General features: G+C 41.3%; 1 protein-coding gene across 1 annotated transcript in view; it reads right to left on the bottom strand.

Moving 5' to 3' along the window:
• Positions 1-883: 883 nt before the first annotated feature.
• LOC127652297 (protein shisa-9B-like) overlaps positions 884-13,397 on the bottom strand; it is a 48,348-nt gene continuing 35,834 nt past the window's right edge. The window contains exons 2-3 of the mRNA XM_052138436.1: positions 10,807-10,953; positions 884-1,701 (exon numbers count right to left, since the gene is read on the bottom strand). Coding sequence (XP_051994396.1) covers positions 1,304-1,701; positions 10,807-10,953 — 545 coding nt within the window. The 3' untranslated portion in view covers positions 884-1,303. The remainder of the gene's footprint in view (positions 1,702-10,806; positions 10,954-13,397) is intronic.

Below are 13,397 nucleotides of genomic sequence, written 5' to 3'. Positions count from 1 at the left end.
TAAATGTGGTCGAAGTTTTCATAGAATCTAAGATATACTGTAGAAGCCTCAGCGAAGTGAAATGATTTCCACACAGTAAAATAACAATAAATTATGCTTCTACAACTGGTAAAGAGCTACAGAACTACAGTTTCAGGGAAACACCAAATCGTTGAACTATGTTGGTAACGATGGAACTTGTGACCATAGTTGGCTAACTATGGCTAACTATGCTTTTGGGAAATGCACCCCAGATTGGGAATGCAGTGATGGCATTGTTGTAATTGCAACAATCAAAGATAAACCTTTATCATAGCTAACATTGAAAATTAGGAACGCTTATCATTAATCCTACTTTCTTCAAATTCTACCATCTACAGTTGCACTAACAAACAGATAGGGTCATACAGTATGCAAACACAGAGAAAAATGGCATGACACAGGGGATAAAAACACTGACAATTAACATTTTCTACTGAAATATGACAGCATTAAACAATAGATTTGTTTATATATTATGCATCTTTGTTACTGAAGAAACACCATGTGCTTACAAGCACAAGAGTTCTTAGATAAGGATTTCTTCTCTTTTTGGAAAGGCACAAGCCCAGTGTTTGTCAAAATATAGTGTTAAATTGCTACAGGAGGTTTTTGGTGCAAGCACTATGGAAAGTCTTTGAGAGGAACTAGAGACACGATTATCCTTATGAGATCTTTTATCTTCCAGACTGATTATTAGATGTTCTTTGACTATTTGAGGAAGCTTAAATGTCCTTGGTAACATTCTGTTATTTACAAGATTCTGAGAAAAAACAAAATGTCTTCTCACGGGGCTGAACAAGTTTTCAGGTTCAATATGGGTTGATGAGAAACATTTGTTTCAGGAAACGATTGTGGTCCCACCTTGATGCTGAATGTACGTTTGATTGCATTGAATGTCAAATTTTGTTCTCATCACTTTGACGTATGGTACTGTGTGAATGTCCCAGTGCCTTATCTCTACAGGTCAGATTATACATTTGAATTGAAACGGAATGGAATGGACACAGAAAGAGTATATAACATTTCACTTTTCCTTTTAAATGAGGCAGATGTCCAATGCATGCCTGTTCCTTGCACCACTGTTCAAAGACAAACGGCAAACAGACAGTCAACAGAGAATGTGCCCTGCAGATCTTGAGCCAAACTGCTTGGCCAATCTTTCCAGCAGGATAGGGTCCCAATCCACACTTCTTCCACCATCACGCTTTCTCTGTTATCCTCATTCTTCATTTCACAGATCCACTCAGAGCTGGGCTCGAGAAACCTAGAGTTGTGGTCCCATTTACACAGTAACCTCAGTCTTGCTGTTGGTGACAAAGTACGGATGTGGCGGCAGATAGTGCCGGCTGTGAGCGGACATCAGCTCGTTCACTTGCTCCATGGTGGTCCCTTGTTTCTTGGGGCCGTAAGTGTGCCGGTGGCCCAGTGTCTCTGTCGCATCCCAGCCCTTCAGCATGCCGGGGTTGGCAATGGTGTTGGAGCCAAAATTCAGCGGGTGGGAGCTGTGGACCCTGGTGCTTTTGGACTTCTGTCCATTCTGCTTTTGGCAGGGTAGCTCGGGGCTGTATGGGTTGGTGGGCTCTTGCTCAAGGCTTACAGAGTGCAGAGGAAGAGTGCCTTTTGCTGCCAGGTCAGCCAAGTGCCGTCTATTAGTATAGAAGTTTTCACTGGCTTTTTCAGCTAGAAACAGAGAGATAGAGAGAGCAAAGGGGATGAAAAATCAATAACACTTATAATTTAACTTTTTTTAGATCTATTTTTCACTTATAAAAAAATTTCTCGGGTTACATGTGTAACCCTCGTTCCCTGAAAAAAGCGGAACGAGATGCTGCACTTTGCTAAGCACTTTAGGAACAATCCTGCATTGTGACCAGCTGTGAATATGTGTGAAACATGTCAATGAACATTGACCGGAATTTATAGCCTCGGCTGGTGAGATCATTGGATGCACCTGTGGCCAGGCTATAAATAGACGCATCACCAGCGTGTCGACAGATATTTTTTCTGAAGAGCAGTCCTTGGACGTCCCAGTGCGGCAAAGAAGCACAGCATCTCGTTCCGCTTTTTTCAGGGAACAAGGGTTCCACATGTAACCCGAGATGTTCCCTTTACAAAAACCTTCACTATGATGCTGCGCTTTGCTAAGCGCTTTGGGAACGCAATACCCACGCCGCCGCACTGGGGCTGTCCGGACCCCTACGGTTGTGAAGTGTGCTCACAAGAACGCGAGAGGTCTCAGACATGAGCTTGACATGTCGAATCAAGGACCTAAGCATAAACATTTAAACCATAAAATTTGATGAATGTGTGCGGAGAGGACCAGCCTGCCGCATCACAAACTTGTTCAGACATGAGCTTGAGATGTCGACTCAAGGGCATAAGAGCCAGGAGTAGCGTGAACATCTATACCATAAAATCTGATGAATGTGTGCGGAGAGGACCAGCCTGCCGCATCACAAACTTGTTCAGGTTAGAAGGCTTCCAGAGTGACAGGATGTAGTGTCGAAAAAGGCACCTTAGGAAGGTAGTCAGGATGAGGATGCAGAATAGCTTTGGTCATACCTGGGGCAAATTCTAAACAGGCCGGCAAAACAGACAGAGCCTGTAGATCCCCAATCCTCTTAAGACAGGTAATCGCCATAAGACCATCTTGAGAGTCAGAAGTCTGTCAGACGCTGACTCTAGAGGTTCAAATGGGGTCTCAACCAGACCCTCCAAGACTATTGCTAAGTCCCATGAAGGAGTTCTGGTCCTAACAGGAGGCCTCAGTCGCATGGCTCCACGAATTAAACGAGCGAGTAGAGGATGACTCCCCAAAGGCACCCCATCCATCAAGGCGTGGCAAGCCCAAATGGCGGCCACATAAACCCTGAGAGTAGCAGGGCATATGCATGCTAACAGTTTTTCCTGCAGAAAGTCCAGAATTGAAACAATTTGGCAGTTAACTGGATCTGCACCATGTGAACTGCACCACTTTTCGAAGACACCCCATTTATTGGTGTAGATTCTTCTGGTAGAGGGAGCCCTAGCACTAAGAATGATCTCGATAACCTCAGGTGACAGCCCCGTGTCCCTCAGTTGGTACCCTTCAGGGGCCAAACATGAAGTCTCCACAATTCGGGCGTCAAATTCGTCGAGGGTACGTGAACACGGGAAATATATGGGTTCCTCCATGAGCGAGAAAGCTCGTCATGGAGGTCATCAAAGAAAGGAAGGGACTAATATAGCATTCCCTTTTTTATTATTATATATATGTATATTTTTTTTGGCCATCTGACAGAAATCTGTCTTATAGTTTGGAGCGTTTGGGGGGGGGTATCTTGTTCGCGTGGCCAGTCTAGCTGTAGCCTTATATATATATATATATATATATATATAGAAAGAGGGAAAGGAGAAAAGGTTCACTGCACACTGCCTAACAAATTCTAAATCCTAGAAGAGGAAAGAAAGTTTCTAACAGGCTTGTGAGACACACAGCACAGTATGCTCTGAAGAAAATGGATCTGACGACACGCTGGTGACGCGTCTATTTATAGCCTGGCCACAGGGGCATCCAATGATCTCACCAGCCGAGGCTATAAATTCCGGTCAATGTTCATTGACGTGTTACACACATATTCACATTGTCTGATTGCTAATTGGTTTATTTCTCATAAGTACCAGAGAATTACACATTTAAGAGTTATCACTTGCCCCCCCAAATAATAAATATTATAAGCCCTTCTCCTCTGATAATAATTGACCCAATATTTTCACCCAACATTCAACAAATACCTGGATGTTTTTTTTAAATAAACAGTTCACTTAAAAACAAAAATGCTTATCTTTAGTAATCATTTCTTCAAAAAAAGAATTTTTGAAAAAATCAAAAAAGATCTTTTCCATACCGCAACAGCTTATTGTAACCTTGTCTGTCAAGCTTCAAAAAGAACCAAATCATCACACTAAAAGGGTCATAAAAGAAGTCTACACAACTTTATAGGCTATGTGTCAAGTCTTCTGAAGCCATACAATAACTGTATTTGCCTGTATTCAAGTTAAAAAAATTCAGCATTGATGCGTTGAGCCAGGTTTGATGACACTGACACCAAATGTCACTTGATTTTCACATATGCTGGTTGTGCCACAATATGCAGAACGGAGAATGACATTTAATACCTGCAGATAAGGGGAATAAGAAAATTCAGTGAATAACAACTTAAAATTTGCTCTGTTCTATTAACTCTCATTGTATGGCTTTAGAAGACTGTGAACACGTTCGTTAAGCAATGGAGGAGTCAGGAGACAGCGAAGCAGGTTTGAAATCAGCTGTTTAATTTTTATGCTAAACATACGACGGTCACCGCCGTAGAAATGTAAATATACATAAACAATAACACACTCCGGTCTGTGGAGCTCTCTGGATCCACTCTCTCTCCCTTACTCGACACTTGGCGTCCCTTTTAAATGTCTCTCTCCGTATCACTACAACAAGACACAGGTGTTAGAGATAATTACAAACCAGGTGGCAAGCCTTACAGCTCTCTCTCTCTCCCGCAGACCGACACACGACCACGCCCCCCATGCCACAAAGACATAGTCATATGAACTACTTTTATGGTTTTGTTCTTTTTCGGACCCTCACAAACATGGCTACTATTAACTTTTATTGAGTGGAAAAGAGTTGCGTGAAGATTCTTCAAAATTTCTCCTTTTGCATTCCACAGAAAACATAACATAAGTTTTTTAATAACAAAATTGTCATTTTTGGATGAATTAAAAACAAATATTTTGTTAATCATGCATAGTGCACAACTTTAGGGTTTGTTTAAAAAAAAAACAATCTTTAAAAGTAAAATGCAAATCTTGGCGTACCTCACATATTATGTTAGGTGAGTTGACAAGATGTGAATGCAGATGTGACAAAAAAGAAGTTAAATCATTTGGAGCTGTTTGCAACATGATAATGATTCATTTCACTCCAGGTTTCTATTTGTTTCAACAATTGTGCATTTTAATGTATGTCTTTAAATGTAAATTGGACTGGATTTGCTACAAACATGCAGCTTTCTAATATTCCAGAAGATGATGAGGTTTTGGCTATTTGATCAAAACCACTTTTTATTGTTGTTTTTTACTTGTTTCTATTCATCTGAATCAGTAGTAATCACATACTTGTAAATCACAGAGTCTCTTTGCTACTCTACTAAAATGACTTGGCATGTTATATTTGGACAAACAAGTCACACAATGCCATCTGACATGGCAGACAACAAATCTTATTTTGAGATCTGTTGTTTTAGGGCTTGTTGCATCCTGATTTTTTTGGGCATGGTCATCTAGTCACCCTAAAACCCAGTGACAGTGTAAAATAAGACTCAAAGACCCAACAACTTAGCATAAAATAGGCTAATGCATTTCCAGACTGCATCACTAATCATTTCTTCTGGCACAACATTTTTCAAACATCCAGGCAACACTAATGTTGTATCACCTTCAAACTCAGCCTGGCCTTAATTGAGATGACTAAACTCAGCATGACATTTTAGAATTTTTAATTAAAAATATCCTTCAGATGATTTTCATTTTCATTTTAACAGTCTTGATTCCCCCACGAGTCGCTGCAAACGACAGATCTTAAAGCTCATATCAGGAGAGCGAGTACAAAAAATGCAGGAGGACGAGAGAACAGTTGATCTCCTGAGAAGGAAAATCTTTCATTCACATCAATGCCCTGAGATTAACACAAATCACAGAGGATGACTACCATGTTTCATGTAGCACTGGTAACTCCCGGGACACTACAGCCTATAAGGTATGTCATCTGGGCCAGTCATGATAGAGGTCAACCTGGTCTTATAAAAAGTCATAATAACAGTATGAGTAAGTGAAATCTATGTATTTAATATATATTAATCTAAATTCTGTGCTCCAGTCATCACTGACCAGATTTATTAAGGAACACATTAAACACAACCCTGTCTCTTAAAAAAAAAATGTATTTAGTGATACAACAGTAGGTCAAGTAGCAAGTGCGTTCAGTATATTTGTTTTATTAATTTATGAAAGTCTGTTTACAAGTGTTTTGTACACCTCACTACCTTTTAATAATTATTTAGGACATGTTCCCATAGAATGTTCTTTATATGATTCCTTTTTTCCAGAGCATACTTATCTATGTTGCTTGCTATATCTATATATTGGTGATATATCAACCCACCAATGGGTTACCTGTTGGGTTATTTTTACCCTAACTGTCTTAAGTGAGTAAGAAATTATACAAGCTACTTTTACTCCCATAGAGTATAAAAAAAATACGAAATGTATTCAGATTTGTCATTGTGACTGCGTAAAAAATGCTGAAAACTGAAATAATGGGGTTCATTACATGTTTCGCTGCAGATCCAAGGTGAAATTCTTCACTGAGGGGCACTAAAAGCAAGTTTAATGTTCTCCCAAAAAGATGAGGTTTTTACAGTGAATGATCTATGGAGATTTAAAGCTACACTTTCTAGCGGTTAAAAAATTAAACTGCCTGTGTCTTGAGGAAGGACATTGTTTTGGTTGTGGTTCAGCTCTGCTCCTCTTGCACAGATGAATGTGGTTCGAGGCACCGGTGTACACCGGTGTAGAACAAGGCACATAAAACTATTTTGCAAAAATGTTATTGACTCGGGGAGAAGTAGACATTGCGCTATCAACATAGGCGAAGAGGTCCTCTTCTGCCCTGTAAAATCTACCCAGATCAGTTCCAAGTGGAGGGAGCCCTAGCACTTGAAATGGTCTCAATAACCTCAGGAGAAAGCCCTGCGAACCTCAGTTGGTACCCTACAGGGGCCAAGCGTGAAAGGTTTCATAATTCTGGCCGGGGATGAATATGTCCCCTGAGCCTGAGAAAGAAGGTCCTCCCTGTTCGGAATCGAACAAAGCGAACCATAGAGGAGAGATATTAACTCCGAGAACCATATCCTGTTCGGCCAGCGCAGCACCATAAGTAGGAGGCAAGACCCTTGTGGTGAACATTGGCCAAGACTCCTGGGAGCAGAGAAACCGGGGAAAGAAACGCATACAGACGCGCTGTGGGTCATGTATGTGTCTTAACTTCCAGACCCAAGGGGGGCTGGGTGACTCAGGGAGAAGTAGAGGAGACATTGCGCTATTCATAGAGGCGACGAGGTCCTCTTCTGCCCTAAGATCTCACCCAAACTTGTTCCAAGTGGAAAAAGCCCGGCATTTAAAATTGTCTCGATAACCTCAGGAGAAAGCCCCGTGTCCTTCAGTTGGTACCCTTAGGGGCCAAACATGAAAGATTCCACAATTCGGGGCATGGATGAAATATTGCCCTGTGCCTGAGATAGAGGTTCCTTCCTGTTCAGAATCGCCCAAGGCGAGCCGTCGAGGGAAGAGATTAGCTCCGAGAACCAAGCACTGTTCGGGCAGCGCGGTGCTATCAGTAAGAAGCAAAAACCCTTGCTGGCGAACTCTGGCCAACTACTACCTTAGGGTGGAGTTTTCACTCCCCCGTTGGTATTTTCTGTTTGGACAGTAAATCTGCTCCCACATACGGGCATCCAGGGATATAAACTGCCCTGAGTGACAGGAGCTGCCCTGGGCCCCAGGGAGAATCCGCCACATCAGAAATACAGCTGACAAGAACGTGGATCTCCCTGATGGTTTATGTAAGAGGCTACCGCTGTATTGCCCACCCGCACCAAGACATGGCAGCCTCAGGAGGAATATTTCAGGGCCAGAAATACAGCCATCAACTCGAGACAGTAACTGTGACAACCAAGCTGATGACCCTCCTATCCCCTTAAGCGACCACTTAAGGCCGCTACCCAGCCCATCAGGGAGACGTCTGTCGTTAGCAGCCTGCGACAACATGACACACCTAGAGTGGGACCCAAGGTAGAAAACCAGGGTCTGAACCACATAGAAAGGGAACGAAGCCCGAGGCGCGTAACCCTTATTAGCCTAGGGGGTTTGGCCCTTGGAAGAAATCCCCTGGCTTTGAGCCACAACAAAAACGGTCTCATGTGCAGAAGGTCCAAAGGGATCACCGAGGACACGGTTGCCCTGAGACCTAGTAGAACCTTGACCTAGCCTGAATTTGCTCAGGGTATATTGAATGGACTCGATTCTAGCGGGAGACATTTGTGCCCGCATAGCGATTGAACCCCATAAGCAATGGACAGCTTTTCATGGCATTGAGCCCCAACCCCATGAGCTAATGAGCTAAGACGGTATCCCTGTGCTGAACTGCCAGTTGCTGGAACTGTGCTAGGATCAGCCATTCGTCTATGTGATTCAAAATGCGGATGCCCCGGAGTCACAAAGGAGCCAGCGCTGCATCATGCATTTGTGAACGTGCGGGTTAAGAAGGCTAGGCCGAATGGAAGAACCCGATACTGGAAGGCTTCGCCCCCGAAAGCGAACCTCAGGAGCTTCCTGTGTTGCGGCAGAACTTCTAAGTGAAGAAGTGCGTCATAAGACCAACGGTGACCAGCCAAATGTGACGTTGGGCTTGTGACACGATCGTCTTGGTAGGCAGCATCTTGGACTTGAACACCCAGACTGGTAGTTCAGTATTTAAGATCTAATGCCAGACGCAACCCCTCACCCTCAATGGGAACCAGGAAGTATACCGCCATGGTGTGCAGGGCAGCACCAGCCTGACCCGCCACTTGATACGCCTTCCCCACGGCTTCGTGGGGAGTGAGGGTCTTTTCATTGATGATGCCGAGCCTGGTGAGAGATAACCCGCAAGTGTCTCTTCAACCGGCGGCATCATCGAATACCCCCGTGCCTCAGCACCCACGATAGTCGAATATATCGACGTCGAGGGCACGTGAATACGGGAAGTATAGGGTCTCCTTCATGAACGAGAAAGCTTGTCATGGAGGTCATTAAAGAAGGGAAGTTGACTGATGAGGCGTTCCCTTCCCCAGGCCACCAGACAAAAATCTATCCTCCAATTTGGAGCGTTTGGGGGTCTCTTGTTGTCGTGGCCAGTCTATTTTAAGCTTGGCCACAGCATGAGTAACCACGTCGAGCAATTCCTCTGTTGATTTATTATCAAACCCGGAATGCCCGGAGGTGGATAGCTCTATCTCCGCTGAACCAAACGAGTCACGGTCCTCCTCATGAACCGAAGATGCGCCGTAATGCGCTTCGAGATCACGGGATGGACCGGCTGGATCTGAGGAGAGAGCGAGCGAAAGGGACAAACCCGTCTCTCGCTCCTCAGCCAGATCCATGCGAGAATCCCACAAATGAAGTGTGGGCGCTGACTCCCGGAAGTGAGCGAGGCGAGCGCGAAGCATTTTGCCCGAAAGCAGATCACAATGCTCGCACCATCAAACCTGTCTGGCGCTTCTGAAGTTTGTCTGTCTGCTGTCTGTCATCTAACTCTAGTCTTTTGATAGCCTTCTCTCTGATGCCAGACTCATTGGTTTTGGTTTAAATGTGAAAGGTTTTATAACATCAATATAAATGTGAAAGGTTGTCTGTTCATTTTATAGTATATTAAACACAATCTGAAATTCCAGAAATGTTAATGCTATGTATGTACTTTATGTGATGTGCATTTTTTTTTCCGGTGTTAAAATGAGGAATGTTCAGGAAAATTGTTTGAAAACAAGCATTACTTTTGCTATTTCGTTTGGTGACACTATATAGTTGTTCAAAACCACTTTGTATTGTTCAAACAATAACTGTAGTAACTATCATTTTGTCTTCTGAAACACTTCTTATACTCAAGTTAAGAGAAAGAGTAGTCAGAAATTTACACAGGCATTCTTAGTTTAGCAGCATTATAAATCATAAATAGAAATGTGCTTGTTTTTATGCTGGTTTATTACTTTCCTCTCTGAGCAAGTCTCTAGACTCATCATTAACCTTAGCAAAAGCATTTGAATAAGGAACAGCCGATTGCATTACTGGCCCTAATGTGGGCTGACTTCTTAAATCAACAAAAAACACTTAAACTGCAGGGACATTTTTTATGCTGATGGAATTCACGATTGAGCAGTTCCGGACACTATCAGTCTTGTTTCATAATTACAGCATTGTGCCATGTTTTTCTTTTGGGGAAAACACAAATAGACAAATATGAAATAATCCCAAAATATAATGTAAACTTTATTTATAACTCCGTTATTTGTGCCGTTTGAGCTTGTGAGTGATTTTTAAAAATGTAAAATTGTGACTGCACATTTGGAGAAAAGGCATTGGATTTGCTCCACATAGTTAAGGAAAAGGAGCAAACAAGTGCCCAGCATACATGGGAACTCCTTCAAAAATTCAAAAAGCATCCCATACTGAATTTACTGAAGATTAGAGAATTCCTAGAGCATGTAGAGCTGTAATCTTGGCAAATGGTGGCAACTTTGAAGAAGCTAAAATACAGGTACATTTTAGAGGAGATGATTTTAGAAAATTCTTCTTCTTCTTTTTTATTATTATTATTATTGTATATTATTATAATTATTAATACTATTATTATTGTTACTATTATCATAATTCTGATACTTCCATTTTTGTTATTTCAAAGTTTTGATGACTTTACTATTATTTTAAATGTAAAAAAAATTGTAATAATGAATAAGTGTTTTCAAACTTGTCTCATACCTGATTACAGAACAACAAGATTTAAGGAGGCCTCATTTCATATCAGCCTTACTACAAAATAACATAATATATAAAGAAGAAAATCTGTTGTGTCCTAATCATAATTTTGATTAGCACCATAATAGCACAGGGTTTGATTGAATGCACATACAGGCTAATTAAGCATAGCAGTCTTACCAACAGCCTTGAGCGAAGCATACTTGTTAAGCTCCTTTCCAGCTTGAGATGATTCATATGGGTGGGATACCTGTCCAAGGGCAGGGTACTGTGTCATGGTTTGCATCAGAGAAGAACCTGGTACCACACTGTTCATCTGGGCACCCTCTAAAGAGAGAGAGTAAGAGAGAGAGAGAGATTAATATAAAGTATATGGGATATATGTAATGCATCTATCATGTAATTAAATGTTTTCATTCAAAAGAAAAAACATTATGCTACTGCTTATGGGTAGTTCACATATAAGATGTAAATGTGTATAACATAAACATCAAGATTTTATGCTTATCTTTATATAAATATAGGCTACTAATGAATATAAGAAACAATATATATTTTAGTGGCTGTGACTGGTCATCATTATAGCTTAATATGCAAAGACATTTACACTCAATGGGCACTTTATTAAGGAGACCTGGACACCTACTTTGTCATGCAATAATCTAGTCAGCCAATCATGTGGCAGCAGTGCAATGCATAAAATTATTTAGGTATGGGTCAGGAGCTTCAGTTAATGTTCACATCAACCATCAGAATGTGGGGAAAAATGTGATCTCAGTGATTTTGACCATAGCATGATTGTTGATGCCAGATGTGCTGGTTTGAGTATTTCTGTACCTGCTGATCTCCTGGGATTTCCACACACAACAGTCTCTAGTTTAATCAGAATGTTGACAAAAACAAAAAAACATCCCGTGAGCAGCAGTTCTGTGGATGGAAATGCTTTGTTAATGAGAGAGCTCAATGAAAAATGGCCAGACTGGTTCGAGGTAACAGAAAGGCTACGGTAACTCAGATAACCACTCTGTACAACTGTAATAAGCAGAATAGCATTTACTGCTACTGAGGTTGAGGTGCGGGTTGGTTTAGGGTAAGGGTTGGAGTAGGGTTAGGTTTAGGAGTAGGGTTAGGGTTGGGGTTGGGCCCTAGGTATACTTCCATTTCGACATGAACAATCAGCATCTGCATACAGTTGAAAGCGAGCCTGTCAAAGTATACTCCATATAACTGCGCACATACAAATATGGTTGCCACATGCCCGCTATGACTACTATGTGTCACCAGACTTTCTCTTCAAGAGTTTAGACTCATAAATATGTCTTTATATTCCTTCAGACTCTAGTTATAGAAATGCAGGTATCTCCAGACCTCCTCACTTGACTTTCACATCCACTGTTGTTGTTTTTACCTTCATCTCCTGATGTTTAACGGTGAATTTGTGACAGCAATGGCTCAAATGTGAGTGTTGCCACATTGTGGACCCACTACTTAGTACAAATAACTACAGGCACATGCACATTCGGTTAAAAAAATCATAATGCTTAGTGCTCGCGCTCTCTGCTGATGACAAAATTTGTGTCACGTGTCCGCGTCTGACCAAATTATACTTTGGGCTTTAGAGTTAGGGTTCAGGGTAAGGGATGTGGTAGGGTTAGGTTTAGAATTAAGGGTAATGTTAAAAGTATAACTACCGATGTAATTAAATTAAGGTATTTTAAATGCATGTACAATGCAACTACATGGATGTAAATATTATGCACATTGTTTCAAATGCTTAAGTACATAGTAGTTAAAGATTACAAATTGGGTCTGGCTTTTTTTTTATCCCAGAAGCAAAATATGAGGAGTCAGAACTGAAAGTCTCCATATGATCTTTATTTAATTTAATTGCTATTTAGAAGAGAAAAAAAGATGTAATGTGTGTGAAGTACTTCTACATTCTGCTGCCATCAGATGTTTTCCTCAGTATGTTCTTTTTTTGTTTGAGCTCATAAGAGTCTGGATGTCTGCCTTGCATCTGAGTTAAGATTGAACAATATCTTAAGCTGCTTGAGGTCTGTTTCATCAACCAATTAACACAAATTCTGAATTTTCTCTTTGGTGATTCACTCTATGCCACCCCCAGGAAGTAGGTCATTAGCCATGGGTTTCTGGAACTCCAACCAGCCTCTCCTGTGATACTAATCGAATCCTTTTGAACTGCTAATGTCAAAACATGTTAATGCCAAAAGCATGGAAAGCTCCTTTTGGGATATCGTCTTATATTCAGGATTTGAACATGGTCACAATAGAAGATTAATTGTTTTGTCACATTTTTCTTGATTAATACATATACTGTCATATTTAGGATCGCAGACAGTCTAAATCATAAATTCTATTTTAGAGATTGCATTAATTCAATGGTAGACATCTGGCCAACTGGAGGGGGGCACAGGGCATGGCAAATAGACTGGCTCTCTGCCATCTGGTATGAGGGGCCAACAAGATGTTGTGGGTAAAATTTCTAAATATTCTGATGGGTCACAAGAGACAGATACTGGAGAGGAACTAGTAAAAAAATAAACAGCATTTACTTGCTATCACAAGCATATTTTTACGAGTTTTGTACCCGCTATGGAAAGTGTGCTGTGTTACACTGTGCTACAAAGGAATAGCACTGCCTGATCTTTTTCTGCTCTTCAGAAGTGCTTAGTTGTTGTAAGTGATTTTGTCAAAGTACAATCATCTTGACATGTATAATGTTTATGTCTTGTGGCTAAACTTTTGAAAGA

Source organism: Xyrauchen texanus, chromosome 12 (assembly GCF_025860055.1).
Source record: "Xyrauchen texanus isolate HMW12.3.18 chromosome 12, RBS_HiC_50CHRs, whole genome shotgun sequence".
Classification (NCBI taxonomy): domain Eukaryota; kingdom Metazoa; phylum Chordata; class Actinopteri; order Cypriniformes; family Catostomidae; genus Xyrauchen; species Xyrauchen texanus.
Note: the sequence above shows the minus strand (reverse complement) of the source record. Positions and strands in the feature narration are given on the sequence as shown.